This window comes from Schistocerca piceifrons, chromosome 5 (assembly GCF_021461385.2).
Source record: "Schistocerca piceifrons isolate TAMUIC-IGC-003096 chromosome 5, iqSchPice1.1, whole genome shotgun sequence".
Classification (NCBI taxonomy): domain Eukaryota; kingdom Metazoa; phylum Arthropoda; class Insecta; order Orthoptera; family Acrididae; genus Schistocerca; species Schistocerca piceifrons.
Genome location: NC_060142.1, coordinates 480955092 through 480970328, shown reverse-complemented (window position 1 = coordinate 480970328; position 15237 = coordinate 480955092). Strand labels below are relative to the sequence as shown.

The window sequence follows — 15237 nt, the reverse complement described above, 5'->3', positions numbered from 1 at the left end:
CATTAATTTTTATCCAGGTTTTGAAAATCAGGGTGTACAATTATGAATAGGTATTAATAGGTATATACCCTGATGAGCCAAAATGTAGGACCACTGCCCACTGCAAGAATTGAATGCCACCTGGTAACTTTGCTGGCACATGATGCAGCAACTTCGCGAAAAAAGGAAGATTGTTATAGCCAGGCACTTGGGAATGAGGATGTTGAAAATGGCCAAGCTGGCCAGCCGTTTGCATACTACTGTCATGGACTTCTATGGGAAGTGGTTGAAGGACAATCAAACCACAAGTAAGTGACAAGGAGTTGAACATCCATATCTCATCACAGTAGAGGAAGTCAGAGGCATGCCCATTCTGTAAAGCAAGATAGGCGGCAATCTGTTTCAGATCTGATGACAGAGTACAATGCTATAGGTGTTTCGGAGGACATCATTCGGCACACATAGTTGAACGTGGGATTTCGCAGTAGATGACACCTACTTGTTGCCAAGTTGACTCGCTGACATCATCAGTTACAATTGTAATGGCTACAGAATCACCAAGATTGAACCACGGGTCAATAAAAAAATGTCACTTGGTAGAATGAATCACATTTCTTCTTACAGTAGGTCGATTGTCATATCTGAATAAGCTGTCATCTGCACTAAAGATGCAGGCTGGTGGGAGTAATGTTATCTTATGAGGGACATGCGCCTGGGCTTCTATGAGATCTGTGGTAGTAACTGAAAGCACCATGACAGCTGTGGACAATATAAACATTACTGCAGATGACCTGCATCTTTGGTATCTTCCCTGATGACGATGACATCTTCCAGCAGGATAGCTGTCTATGCCGAATATCAGAATCGTGTTACAGTGGGTTGAGGAGCATTATAGCCCTTTAGCACCAGGTTTACCTATCTGAACATGAAGAACACATCTGAGAGACTATTTGTGCCACATCTGTCCCCACACACCACCTGTCTGTAATATACAGGAAATGCATGTCCTTTGTGTGGACATCTGGTGCAACATACCTGCAGACATCCAACAAGGTCTTGTTGAATCCATACACTGCAGAATTGTTGCTGTATAGCTTTCTAAAGTGGGTGACCAACACAATATTAAGCATGTGGCATAATGTTTCGGCTCATCAGTGCATTTCTCATTTATGTAAATCAGCCAAGTGAAAGTGTGGTGAATACAGTGTATGAAGCTCTGTAAACTACGATTGAAATGTGTTTTAACTTATGAAAATGTTGTTTAATATTGATGGGATTATATACCTATAGGCTCTTAAAGTCCCTAAAAATGTTTTGCAATTAAAGCAGCTCCTTTAAACTACATAGGTGCAATTCATTTTGCTGCAGAATGTTTTGCCACTTCACACTGTTGTTCAAAGAATACCACTATTGATGGTTTCTTGGAGATTCTTAAATAAGGGGAAATTCTACTGCTAGCAGAATATAGTACTATGGTGCAAAACAACATCTGAAGCTGTAGCACCAAGAGCCTATGTACCTGTGTCATGCTTCTTATTTTGTCACATTTGCCCTTCACTGACTACTATTTCTGGCCATGAGTTTAATTCAGATTTATTGTGCTTGTGATGTTTGTTAAACTGAAACATTCATCATTATTTATTGGCTGCTTTCTTTACAGTAGCAATATATGTTGACTGGTTAGATGTCTGAATGTGTAGCACTTACTTGGAATTTTATGCCTTTAACTTTCTTCACTTTTTTGCTCCAACTACAAAAGAATTAGTGACTCGCTTTATATGCCCCAGATTTTTTTTTTTTTTCCTTCAGAATTTTAGTTTGATAATACATTTATTTGATGGATGCTGCATTAATATCATTTAATCTAAGTCACTTTTTATTACTCATGTCTCCTCTCGCACACCTGTCCTCTCTGATTATATGGCTAGAATTTTTTCTTTTCATTCTTGAGCCCCAGTTTCATTAACTGCTAGCAATTTAAATTTTGGTTTAAGAGTTTAATAATTTATTGCTTTCATGTCTCAGCTTTGTGAAATTTAAAACATTATCTTTTTATATAATATTTAAATTAATTTTGTTAATGTTTTTCTTAACACAGGAGCACATGAATCAGTTCATTCATCCCGTCTGCTAAATGTATCAACGTTGAACAGAGTCCTGGCACGTGCTGTGAGTGGTTCACCACAGGCAGAGCGTGATGTGAATTCGTCACGTCTCTGCTTCTCATTGTCAAGTACAGCAGCAGGTCATTTGTCCCATACCTCCCCAAATATGTTTTCTTCATTAGTGCTGGGGTACTCAGTGGAATGGCCATTGTGCCTCATTCTTACGGAGAGTGCCCTGGCCAACTACAATAGCATTTTTGGATTTCTGCTGAAAGTTCGGCGCATTGCGTGGGTTCTTGAGCAAAACTTTAAGGTAAGAATATTGTTCAACATTTTACAGTAATCTTAGAATTTTTGTCATTTGTACAAAGATATCCTGATTTTTCCTAAAAGACTACTTGACAACACAGTCACAGTGCATTTTATGCTCCAGCCAGTGACTGTACTAAACATATTCATACTGAGTGTAATTCATATTTGTTGCATCTTAATTTTGCCATAAAAGCAGTTTAGTCTTAAGAAGCTATATCTTTAGAAATAAGTGATGAGATGTGAAATGTTGTAGTTTCATTCCATCACTTTACACATACTATCACCGAATAGAGCAACATAGACTAGAAACAAAAGAATCAGTTAGACAGAAATTTTTTGCCATAAACTTTACATATTTGATATAGTAATTTCTGGTTAAGTGGTCATAACAATCTAGTAGAAGAGGAAAACTATTAGTCACAGAATATTACATTACATTATTTAATATTGCAGGACCGTAGGGAAATGAATTTTTAAAAGGAGACTGTTGTCCAATATGGAAAGAAGCAAAAACGCTTTTATTTACTATTGCAGGACCATAGGGAAACGAATTTTCAAAAGGAAACTTGTCCAAATGGAAAAAAGCAAAAATGCTTCACTCTCTGGTTCGCAGCAGACAATACAAATAACACTTTAGAAACACTATGGCTTAAAGAACCACAGAGTATGAACCTGGCAATGATGGAACAAAGTGTTGGAGGAAAAAAAGATTATTCAGCAGAGTAGTGTAGTGTAATTTCCTTTGACAGTTTACTATATTTCTCCATTTGAAGCACACAAATACAGAAAGGTAGCCACCCCCACCCCCCTCCCCTTCAAACCTGCCGCACTGTTGGCAGTCCGTGCCCAGGAGAAGGCATACATCTGGCACCACCACCACCACCACCACCACCACCCTCCCCCAGTGCTGCCAACTCATTGCTCTGTCAACAGTTCACACCCAGATACACATGCTGATGGTAACTCCACTGTTGCTCTGCCTTGCACTGAAGTCAGTTCATAATGAAATATCTCCTTCCTCTTCTTAGTCAGACTGAGTGCAGGTTCCGAGCCTTTACTAAAGATGTAGCCACTATCAAGGCTGATTAGCTGTTCTATTACTCAAATCTTGGTAGGTTCTTTAATGACACAGTGGCAGAAGGAGGCCTTCGTCGTATGGCCACATGGAAGAGAAAAGCTGAATAATTGCCTCAAACATTTCAATTCTGTACACCAGAACACCAGTTTTACCATAAAGCCAAATGGTTGGAGTGCTCCCCTTAAAAAATTAAAAAAAGAAACACAGTGAACAGCATGTTTGGCCACAGCAGTTACTGTAAGAAGATGCTCATTAACCTATAGCTACGAGGGCGGTTCAGAAAGTAACCTCCGATTGGTCACAGTGCGGGTTGTGGGGGGAGTAGCGACGCCATCTGTGCGTTCACGCACTCAACAGGTCAGTCGGCATCAAGCCGTGGTCGAGTGAACGTCGTACCTGCGCTAGTTTAGTTTTTGTGGCAGTTTGAAATGTGTGCTGCAATAGAAAACCCCGCCAAATGTGAAGTGCGTGCTGTCATAAGGTTTTTTACAGCCAAAGGATATTCTGCAGCAGCTATTCATCGTGAGCTTTGTGCTGTGTACGGACCAAGAGTTATGAGTGAAGGAGTTGTCCGTGAATGGGTACGTTTATTTAAAAGTGGACGAGAAAACGTTCATGATGAAGAGAGGAGTGGTAGACCATCATTGGTGACTGACGAACTCGTTCAGACAGTTGATGCAAAAGTTCGTGAAAATCGACGTTTCTCAATGTCGGAGTTGTCTACTGGTTTTCCACAGATTTCTAAGACTCTCTTGTACGAGATAGTGACAGCAAGATTGGGTTACCGTAAGTTCTGTGCACGATGGGTGCCCAAAATTCTTACCGACCACCACAAAACTCAAAGAATGGCCTCTGCATTAGACTTTCTGTCACGTTATGAGGACGAAGGAGAACCATTGTTAAACAGAATCGTGACCGGTGACGAAACCTGGATTAAGTACGTGAACCCTGAGACAAAAGAACAATCAAAGATGTGGGCACATTCAAATTCGCCTACCAAACCAAGAAAAGCCTCGCAAGATTTTTCTGCCAGAAAACTGATGGCAACGGTGTTTTGGGATGCCAAAGGGGTGTTGTTGGTTGAATTCATGGAACGTGGTACGACCATTAATCAAGACGTGTACTGTGAAACAATAAAAAAGTTACGACGGGCTATACAGAACAAACGCTGTGGTATGCTGACTTCCGGTATCGTTTTTTTGCACGATAACGCCCGTCCTCACTCTGCTCGCAGAACAACGGCCCTTCTTGAGTCCTTCAAGTGGGACTTTATCAACCATCCACCTTACAGCCCAGACCTGGCGCCAAGTGATTATCACCTCTTCATGCATTTGAAGAAATGGCTCGGGTCACAGCGGTTTGATGACGACGAAGAGCTCAAAGATGCGGTCACAGGCTGGCTCCAAGCACAAGCGGGTGATTTTTATGCAGAAGGAATTTCAAAGCTTGTGAAGAGATACGATAAGTGCCTCAATCGCTATGGAGACTATGTAGAAAAATAGTGCAAAGATGTAGTTGTAAGATGTATATATTAAAATATTTTTATTTAACTTGGTGTATTTTTTTAAATCAACCGGAGGTTACTTTCTGAACGGCCCTCGTATATGCAGACAGCTGCCACCTCCCAGCGCAAAGGGGCAGGGTTCTCAGAAGATTGGCACATAGAGCTGACACCTTCTCTGACTATGAGAGTGTCAGCCGAAACATCTGAGGATGGTGTTCCAGAAGAGCAGCTAGACAGTGTGACAAATCTACAGAGCTCTGTGTCGTGCACTGAGTGTGCAACTGGTGCAAACAGAAGAGAAACCTTGAGAGTGTGAGCCCACTGTGTTTATTCCATTTATCCACAAAGATAGGATAAATTCTCCAGAAAAACAAAGTGAAGACTGTTTTCAACCCATCATCTGAAACATGGGCACTGCTTGGTAGTATCAAGGACAACCTCAGATTATGTAAGTCCTGGGTCTATCAGGTCCCTGCCAATGTGGCATGACATAATTATGTCGGTCAGATGGTGCATATTGTCAAAGACTGGTGCTGTCCAGTGTCACACCAAACTGCAGCAGCCTAACAAATCTGCAGTAGCAGAAAACTGCCTAATGTCTAACTTTCTGGGACTGTGCCATTAAACAATCTATCAAGATTCAAGTAAGGAAATGGCTGATCAGTTGTGATAGTGACTACATCCCCAATAAGGCCTGGGAACCTGCACTTAGTCTGATTAAGAAGGAGGAGATGGTATCCCACAATGAACCAACATCAGAGGAAAGTTGAGCAACAGCAGAGACATTGCCAGCAAGTGTCCCTCTGCACGTACTGCAGACAGAGCAGTGAGTCAGCAGAAGGAGGAGGAGATGCTAAACATGTGGCCAACCATGGGAGTGGACAGTATACAGAGTGGCAGATCAGAGAGAGGGGAGGAGGAGATAAAAGCCTGACACCAGCCCCTAGGCTGTCAGTTCATGAATGCACCTGATGTTGCTAACAAGAATATTCTGCCTGTTCAAACACTAACAGCCTACTGTCCTCCTGTGAACTTTTTCGTACTGAATTATGCAGGAAAAAGTTGAAGAATTGGAGAGCTCTTTTTAATTTTCTGTATTGTTTGTTTCATTGACTGCTGCTGTTCTCACTTAAATACAACACTAATTTTGGTATTTGTAGTTTATATGTAATTAAAAAAAATTCCTTGGTCAGAATTGAAGTTGCACTATATTTACGAAAAGAAAACATTTTAGACAGGCAAGTGTCTGAGGTTTGGTACTTTATTTCTGTATTGTTGTTGGTCATTTTTAAGGTATTATGGTCTTTCATTAGTTCTGATACTTGCATTTTGTTTTACGGCTCAGTGTCACTAGATGCAAAGACTGAATATGTTCTGTGTGATATCATACTATTTGCAACAGTGTAATTAAATGACTCAGTCTATACCACTGAGTACCAACAGCCAACTCACCTGTGTCTGTAGCATATTCTACAGGAAATGAAAATAAGGTGCCAGCTGGAAAAATGTTAGGAGTTAACAAAAACTCGATTTTGAACAGAAAATAGTTTATCAAAAAGTCCAGTTTCTTCAGCCATAAAATGTGGAAGGAAAATAGTTATCTACTAGCATCACAGCCTGTCAAAACAACAATATTCATGATGTGTGCTATTTTGTATGACATGGTGTGGAACTTGTCAACAGTTATATTAAATGATATATAATTTTATTATTCCCACTGACAAATGCTTTCTCTCTTACCTGTCATCACTGTTTCAGTAAATGCAGGCGGCAATATGATTTGTGATGCTGCAGTTCTGACGCATTACATGATATTTCTAATGCATTTGAATAAAATGGTGCATACATCACATGGAATCCTGTGAATTAAATGACAAATAGCAAACTATTGACAATAGCTAATATTTTAAGTTTCTGTAATCTTGATCACACCAGAGTAAGGAGCCGGATATTTCATCTATATGAAAACCATGTTGTGTCTAAAGGTTGTCGCTGTAGCTGTACTAAGATCCAGACAGATTTTAGATAAATTTTTCCTATTTTTCTTGATTTAACTAAAAAAAAGCTGGACCAGTACAAACAGCCCATGTTCATTGGCAGGACAGACAAGATGGATCCTGCTTTACACTTTTAGTTTCGAATCTGTAGATGTCACAGAGTCACACCATTTGTGGACCAAGCACATGACAGATTTCGTCCAGCAGCTCTATCAGATGATAGGACCGTAACAACTGTTTGCATGGCAAGTTGGTGGTGATTTTCTCAAAAATGAAGATTTTATTGTGATAATTGTCTCTACTAGTCCTTAACACTAACAATAGACTTTGCAACTAGAATATTAATTGAAATATAAGATAAATATAAGATAGCTGTGATGTAGTTGATGACAGTTTCCTTCATAAATATGTTATTGACACTATATCTTACCAGGCATCGTGGATCGAAACAATAGTTCTAATGGTATCCAAGGAAAGATAAGGGTTTGAGTCACAGGTTACAGTGGTTGTATGTTTTATTAATAGTGCATCTAGAGAGCACAAATAATAGAGAACATCAGAGTTTATAATTCCCATACATCAATACACATGACTAAAAATGCTGACAATCAGTTGTGGCTCTTTACAACAGTACCTGATTGATCCAAAACCAGCATTTTATTAAGATAATGGATTATACAGAAGTATATTAAAACCTTATACTAACTTCAGAGTGAGGAGTCAGTCACCTATCTCACCTTTTTTATAGTTGTCACCATTTTAAATATTTGTCACGTGTTTCAACCTTGTTTGCTCTTTTAGGGAGAAAATAAGTTATTTACTTTTATTTCAAACTTTGTGTATTTATGTTTGTTCATTTAACTTTTTGTAATGCTCCAGTGATGAAATTTGAGATAGGTTGTTCCTTTTTTATTTTTTGAGTATTTTTTATATTTTGTGCAACTCTTATTAGTGTCAAATATTCCTTTATTACAACTGCTTCTCTTTTTGCTGCAGATTCTAATTTTGCTGTTGTAACAAAATTGCTGCTATTCAGTTTTGAAAACTATCTTTTTGAAATGGTAAAATGCAAATTCCATAGTGACTGGCTTGAAAAGACAGATAGTTTGAAAAGTAAAGTCTCTGCATGGGGGAAAATGTTAGTGAAAGTGAATTATTTTGCAGTGTGTGTCCTTGTGCTACTAAGTTTGACACAAAATGTTTTCAGGTAATTTTTAGTCATTCACTTTCCACAAAACATAAGTGTGACTATGAAATTAAATGTGGACAATACCAATTACTTTCAGATGAAACAAAACAATACAGAGGCCAAGTATCAAGGATAGTTCCACCACTGCTAAGTTAATTTGGACAATGAAGTCAGTGGTTTCCAATTACTCTATAGATTTGTCAAATAATATTTCTAATGTTTTTAAGATGATGATCCTTGAAAGTGTTCCTGAACATTTCTCATTTCTGTCTAAGAACGAAATATCTGTAACTGATGGGCTGGTACCCTATTTCTGTGAACATAACGTTAGAAGAAGCATATCAGTTATATTACACAATGAGTTTTGATGAAACTGCCAGAAAAGAATTATACATTACCATCACATTTTGGTCAGAGAGTAAGAGTTACATAACAGCGTATCACCTGAGAACTTCATTTATCGGCAAAGCAGATGGTGGAACAGTACTTCAGAAATTATGTGAGGCACTTTCTAAGACTTATTCGAAATAAATGTCTTGTGGAGGGATCAGATACACCTAATGTCAATAAATAAGTTTTTGTGTGTTTAGATAGCGATGTCCAGGAGACTTGAGGCTGACAATTTATAAGCTTCAGAACTTGCGACATTCATACAATGCATAATGCATGTGTAAAGGCTTTAGAGTGCATAGGTGGAAAAGCATCCGAATTTATGATCAATATTTACTTTTATGTTGACAGTTGGCTTGTCCCCTGGCAAGAATTTGAGGGAATTCGGTCTAAGTTTAACATTCCACTTTAAGTATTTTGAGAAATACTACCATAAGGTGGCTTACTTTATTACCTTCAGCCAACAAGATTTTGAAGCAACATTATTACTTTCTTAAGCATATACCTTTAAAAATAATTCTGCTGCTGTTCAGTCCAGATCCTACACTGCAATTGTTAATGCTTGAAAAAACCTTCATTGAAAGTAGAACTTCATTTCATAATTTCATCTGTAGAACTATTCAGTAACCTCACACAGTGAATTCAGACTGAACACTTTTGATTCACAAGTTGCATACAGAAATAATAAAAAAAAAACATATTTCAAACCTTTTTGGCTTGTGTTTTGAAGGTTTCTTCTTTGAGAAAAATTGAGAATATTTCTGAAGTTCTTCATAATGAACTCTTTAGATTGGATAATCTGATTCCTCTTGAACAACTAGGTGTTAGCTGGCAAATAACCAAAGAGCTTAGTAAACTGTTAGAGAGTGAAGTGCTGTGGTTTCTGAATAATGTTCAAAAACATTACATCCCAGCTTGCAAACATATGATGGAAGACACGTGCTTATTAAGTGTACCACTGAAAAGTTTTAGGTTGACCTCAAAGAAAAGAGTCAAAAGCAGAAGCTGCAGTGACTTGTTAATGGTTGCAGAAATGATGACATTCAGTGTCTGGCAAAATCACCTACTAGATGAGTGGAAGGTTCTACAGATTGTAAAAGATTACCCAGCTTTAGATAACAAAGGTATTTGCATTTACTGACACCAGCACATCTCAAAAAGAGACTAATCATCCATACAGTCAAAGTTCCCAAATGTTTAAAAACTCTTACATTGTCCCATGAAAATGAAGACATAGAGAGATGATGATGCATTTTGAAGCACATATTATGAGAAGACAAGGAAGTGATGACCAGAAGATTTTTAAATACTGTTTTGACTGTGAAGGATGCTTTGGGATAATACTCCCATTTCCTTTCTGTGGCTATTGACTCACAGCTCATTAGGTATGGATAGCAAGTGCTTGCAAATTACATTGCTTATAAAGAAGGATGTGAATGGAAAAGAAAACATGAATTAAAAGAAAAGTAGCAAGAAGAACAAAACCAAAGGCTCCTTGAAGAGGAGATTAAAATGGTGAATAACATAAATAAAATCAGTTGACCGTGAGACAGCTGCTGTGAAAATAAGAGAATACCAAGTATCTAAGGAGGCATGAAAAGAACTTCTTTCTCAAGTTTGAACTAAACTGAAGAAATCACTCAAAAAAAGATTTAAGGGGAGTAGGATGTAGAAAGGGCCGATTTGGAGCAGGAGAGGGTCCACAGGGCATTTTAATTTCCACTGTCTATACTTTTACAAATAAATTCATAAAACTTTGTCAACACGACGAGGAAGGGTTCAGGATTCACACTCATAGCAGTGGAAGTTCAAAAACATAGCAAAATAAATTTTATTTACATGTGAAATTTCATCAATTTTTCACTTAGTATTGGGCGCATTCGTTGCTATAGGTACATTTTTCTTCATAAGTAGGAGAGATTCTTTGATGAATTTTGCACAGCATACAAACCATACTTACTATATATAAATACAAAGATGAGGTGACTTACCGAACAAAAACGCTGGCAGGTCGATAGACCACAAACAAACACAAACATACACACAAAATTCAAGCTTTCGCAACAAATTGTTGCCTCATCAGGAAAGAGGGAAGGAGAGGGGAAGACGAAAGGAAGTGGGTTTTAAAGGAGAGGGTAAGGAGTCATTCCAATCCCGGGAGCGGAAAGACTTACCTTAGGGGGAAAAAAGGACAGGTATACACTCGCACACATGCACATATCCATCCACACATACAGACACAAGCAGACATATTGAAACCATACTTACTGGTGTATGAAACTGTAGAATTTATTTAATTTATGAAAAAATGAATTAGCTGCTACATTTTAAATTTTATAGTTGATTATCTCAATTTTTTCCACAGTTTTAATAGATTTGGAAAATCCTAGAGTTTCATACACCTGTAAGTATGGTTTGGGTTTTGTGCAAAATTCATCCAAGATTCTCTCTTACTTATGAAGAAAAGTATACCTATAGCAACAAATGCAGCCAATAGTAAGTGAAAAAATGATGGAACTTCACATGTAAAAAAAACCACTGCTATGAGTGTGAATCCTGAATCATGATGACAAAGTTTATGAATTTATTTGTGAAAGTATAGACAGTGGAAATTATAAAGTCCTGTGGTGCCTCTCCTGCTCCAAGTCGGCCCGTTTGACATTGTATCCCCTTAAAGACAGCAAAACTGGTTCAGGGTATGTACAAGGGTGCGCAAATCATTAAAGAGAAGAAAGAGTGAAAGAAAGTGAGGTGAAAACCATTCAGAAAAACCTTGAGAAAAGAAAATCTAGTATGATTACTTCAGTTCTTGCTAAGATTCCTAAGAAACAGTAATCAAAAAATATTTTGTTGATCTTTTTCCAGTACTGAAGTGTAGTATATCTTTAGCTGTAAAAGTGTGATGTTATTTAGTGTGTGAATTAAGATCACAAATATCGAATTACCAATACCAAATTACAGTGTAACTACATATACAAGGAAAAAACTGGTCATATCCCATCCAGAATCACATCAGAGAAATTTATTATGGTCTATATCAGTCTTATTGCTGGGGGATTATTGAAAATAATAACAATTAATTTGTGGCATATCAATTTATTGAACTAATTTTTCACCTTTTAATCACCTTTTTAAAATATTTCATCTCCTTTTAAATCACCTATTTCAGATATTTTGTCACCTTTTTCAAGTGCCATCATGGATCTCTAGCCTGTAATTCATACAACTATTTGAAATGACAGCTCGAAGCACTGTGTTTTACTAGAAATATAAGCTTGCTTATTAACTCTGAGCAGCTTACATAACATTGGTTATCAAACACAACTTCAGTGGTTTGTCCCCTGCCCTTTTCATGTTTTCATTTATTTTCTTTTATACTCCTCACTGTGATTTTGCAGTCACAAAGAAAAATCAGTATGTAATTTCAATAATAGTGCAGGATCACAAACTCTACAGTGAAACTATTGTGCTCATTCATGGTCTTGTTTAGTAACCTTGAAAGAATCTGGATACTAAGAAAAGGCACAGAGAACTGTGTTGCACCATTTTTGTGAAGCCATCATTTTGCAAATGGGTAATGATTTTTGAAATTTCTTCTTTTTCATTAATGACACAAATACTAAATTTTGGATGTAGGAGTTTTCATTGGCTGTGACTTCCACCTATGTCATGGCCTAAACTATATCAATTTTACCTCAGTTAGCAGCAGGAGAAATCATCTTTGAATAGGATTCCAATTGATGGTCGAGCCCAGCACTCTTCACATGGCTTTGTCAGAGGTGACAGACTTCTTTTAATGCATGTTAAAATTTGTGACTCAGGTGAGAATCAAGCACAAGGCCTTGAGAGTACTTTGCAAGAACCAGTCAATCAGACCATCCAAATGCACAAAAAAGGTGTTGAGAAACAGGGTTGTCAATGATTGACTTACATTTAAATTAGTTGAGAGTTGAAGCCCACTGCTTCCTTATTTCTTAAACTATATTTCACCTGCTTAAAATATCTAACACACCACTAATAGCAAAACCTTTCAGAAAATAATTACTATTAAAAACAGTCTTGATCACAATTTATTTTATAAGGTGACCGGTTTCGACCACTGCTGTGGTCATCTTCAGACCATTGAGTGGAAACCCCTTTCTGTTGGAGAATTCTCCAACAGAAAGGGGTTTCCACTCAATGGTCTGAAGATGACCACAGCAGTGGTCGAAACCGGTCACCTTATAAAATAAATTGTGATCAAGACTGTTTTTAATAGTAATTATTTACAATTTTATTGATCACTGCTGTTCCCATAATGCATTCAAAAGTAATACTTTCAGAAAATGTTCTGTGCAAGAGCTCAAGGATGCCTGTTGTAATGAGAGCAGTTGCTAGTTAAGTGTTTCCTCTCAGTGCAACAGATGCTGGCCAGTAGTGTACTGATACCAGCCAACATCTATCCATGTGATTTCAGTGCTTTGCACCTTAAACCCATGACTGACAGTGCACATTGCAACATTTCTGTCAACAAACATAAAATTAGTTATCTTTGTGGTTTTGTTTTCTGCACTAAATATTTTTTTTTTTTTTTTTTTTTTTTTTATGATCCAAGTGAACAACAGTGGTGTGACCACTGCTAAAGCAGTATATGACATGAGGAATAATGAATCATGTAATCTGTCAATACCAACAAATTTTACCTGAAATAATTAGTTGATGTAAAAGTTCATGATGTTTTTGCTTGGAATGTTGTCACACATGTTGCTGTAAGTGTATTTATCAACTGTCATTTTTTTATTTGAGGTTCCAGTATTTTTCTTGTGGTGGCACATTGAATGTTGCACATTTGCAAGTTACAAGAGTGGTCTTTAAGCCTTAGAAAATGGAGTTTCAAATGGGTATTAATAAGGAATATTGTGGACAGGGGTTGGCAGTGGAGACATTTTGCAACATTTGTGCCATTTCAAGAATATTGGTTTGGTGCAGTTCTCCATGCTAATCCAGTCACATGCATGCCTTAGGATGTATCCTATGAAATGATCCCTTCTTTTATTCTTTTAGTCAAGTTGTGACAAAATTTCTTTCTTCCCAAACTAGTTAAGTACTTCTCCATTGTCTTGATCTATCCTTCTAATCTTCAACATTCTTGTGCAGCACCACTTTTCAAAAGCTTCTATTTTCTTCTTGTCTGAACTCTTTATAGCTCACATTTCACCTTCATTCAAGGTTACACTCCAGACAAATATCTTCCAAAAAGGCTTTCCAACACTTAAATTTATATTGGATGCTAACTACTTTCTCTTTCTCAGAAACACTTTTGTTGCTATTGCCATTCTGCATTTACTATCCTCCCTGTTTTTCCCATCTTCACTAATAGTGCTCTCCCAATAATAAAACTCCTCTACTACTTGTATTGTCCCACTTCTAAACGTAATTCTCTCAGCAGCACTCGATTTAATTCGACTATATTCCATTATCTTTGTTCTGCTTTTGTTGATGTTCATCTTATAAGCTCTTTTCAAGACACTATGCATTCCATTCAACTGCTCTTTCAAGTCCCTTGCTTCTCTGAAAGAATCACAATGTCAACCTCAAAGTTTTTATTTCTTTTCTCTGAACATTTAATTTCCTTTCAAAATGTCTCCTTGGTATCCTTTACTGGTTGCTCAGTGGACATGCTGAATGATATTTGGAATAAACTAGAACCCACTCTTGCTCCCGTCTCAATTACAGCTGCCCTTCATGTCCTTCACCTACAATCTGTTTTTATGAATAACTTTCCACACTCTGTATTTTATCCCTGCTACCTTCAGAATTCACATGTCTTCTAGTCAGTGGTGTTAAATATTTTTGACAAGTCTGTAAATGTAAATTTACCTTTCTTCAGCCCATCTTCTAAAATATGGTCAGTTTTGCATCGTGTGTCCCCTGCTTTCATTCAGAATTCAACTACTCTTCCCTGAGCTTGACATCTACTAGTTTTTACATACTTCTGTAAGTAATTTGTGTCAGTATTAGACCAATAATTCAGTAATATTCACATTTGTCAGTAACTACCACCTTTGAACCATCTGGGGCTGTTCCACCTGTAGCAGCACTGAATTGGAATCAACCTCTTTATGAGAGTGCTATAATGCCAAGCACTGGCCAGTGAGATGCAGTCCAGGAGACTTGGTATGGACTATTATTCCTGTGCAGGAAGTGGGACTATTGGAAAAGTTACAAAAGTGCTACTTTGGTCAGTTGGTTTATTTGGGAAAGGGGAACACAGAGAGGTCATTGGTCCCATCGAATTAGGGAAGGATGGGGAAGGAAGTCAGCTGTGCCCCTTCAAAGGAATCATTCTGGCATTTGCCTGAAGTGATTTAGGGAAATTACGGAAAACCTAAGTCGGGATGGCCGGATGCAGGTTTGAACCGTCATCCTCCCAAATGCGGGTGGGTCAAGAAAGTTGCCTAAACACAGCCGGTGGGTAACGTTCAGCCAACCAGAATAAGAGCCTTCATTTAGAACTCCATGGAATCTGATTTATATTTTCCCTCTCACAGTAACTTTTGCTCTGAGTCTTCATTGTCTGGCATTCCAACACTTGTCACCAGTTTGAACAATGAACTGACTGTTTTACAATCATTGTGGATTTTGGGCGGCTGCCAAGGAGATCTACATTTGTTAATACCTGGTGCTTGCAATTTTTTTGTCTT

General features: G+C 37.7%; 1 protein-coding gene across 1 annotated transcript in view; it reads left to right on the top strand.

Moving 5' to 3' along the window:
* The window catches only part of LOC124799271 (gamma-tubulin complex component 6), a 243404-nt gene that overhangs the window by 205183 nt on the left and 22984 nt on the right, over positions 1-15237 (top strand). The window contains exon 15 of the mRNA XM_047262836.1: positions 2078-2397. Coding sequence (XP_047118792.1) covers positions 2078-2397 — 320 coding nt within the window. The remainder of the gene's footprint in view (positions 1-2077; positions 2398-15237) is intronic.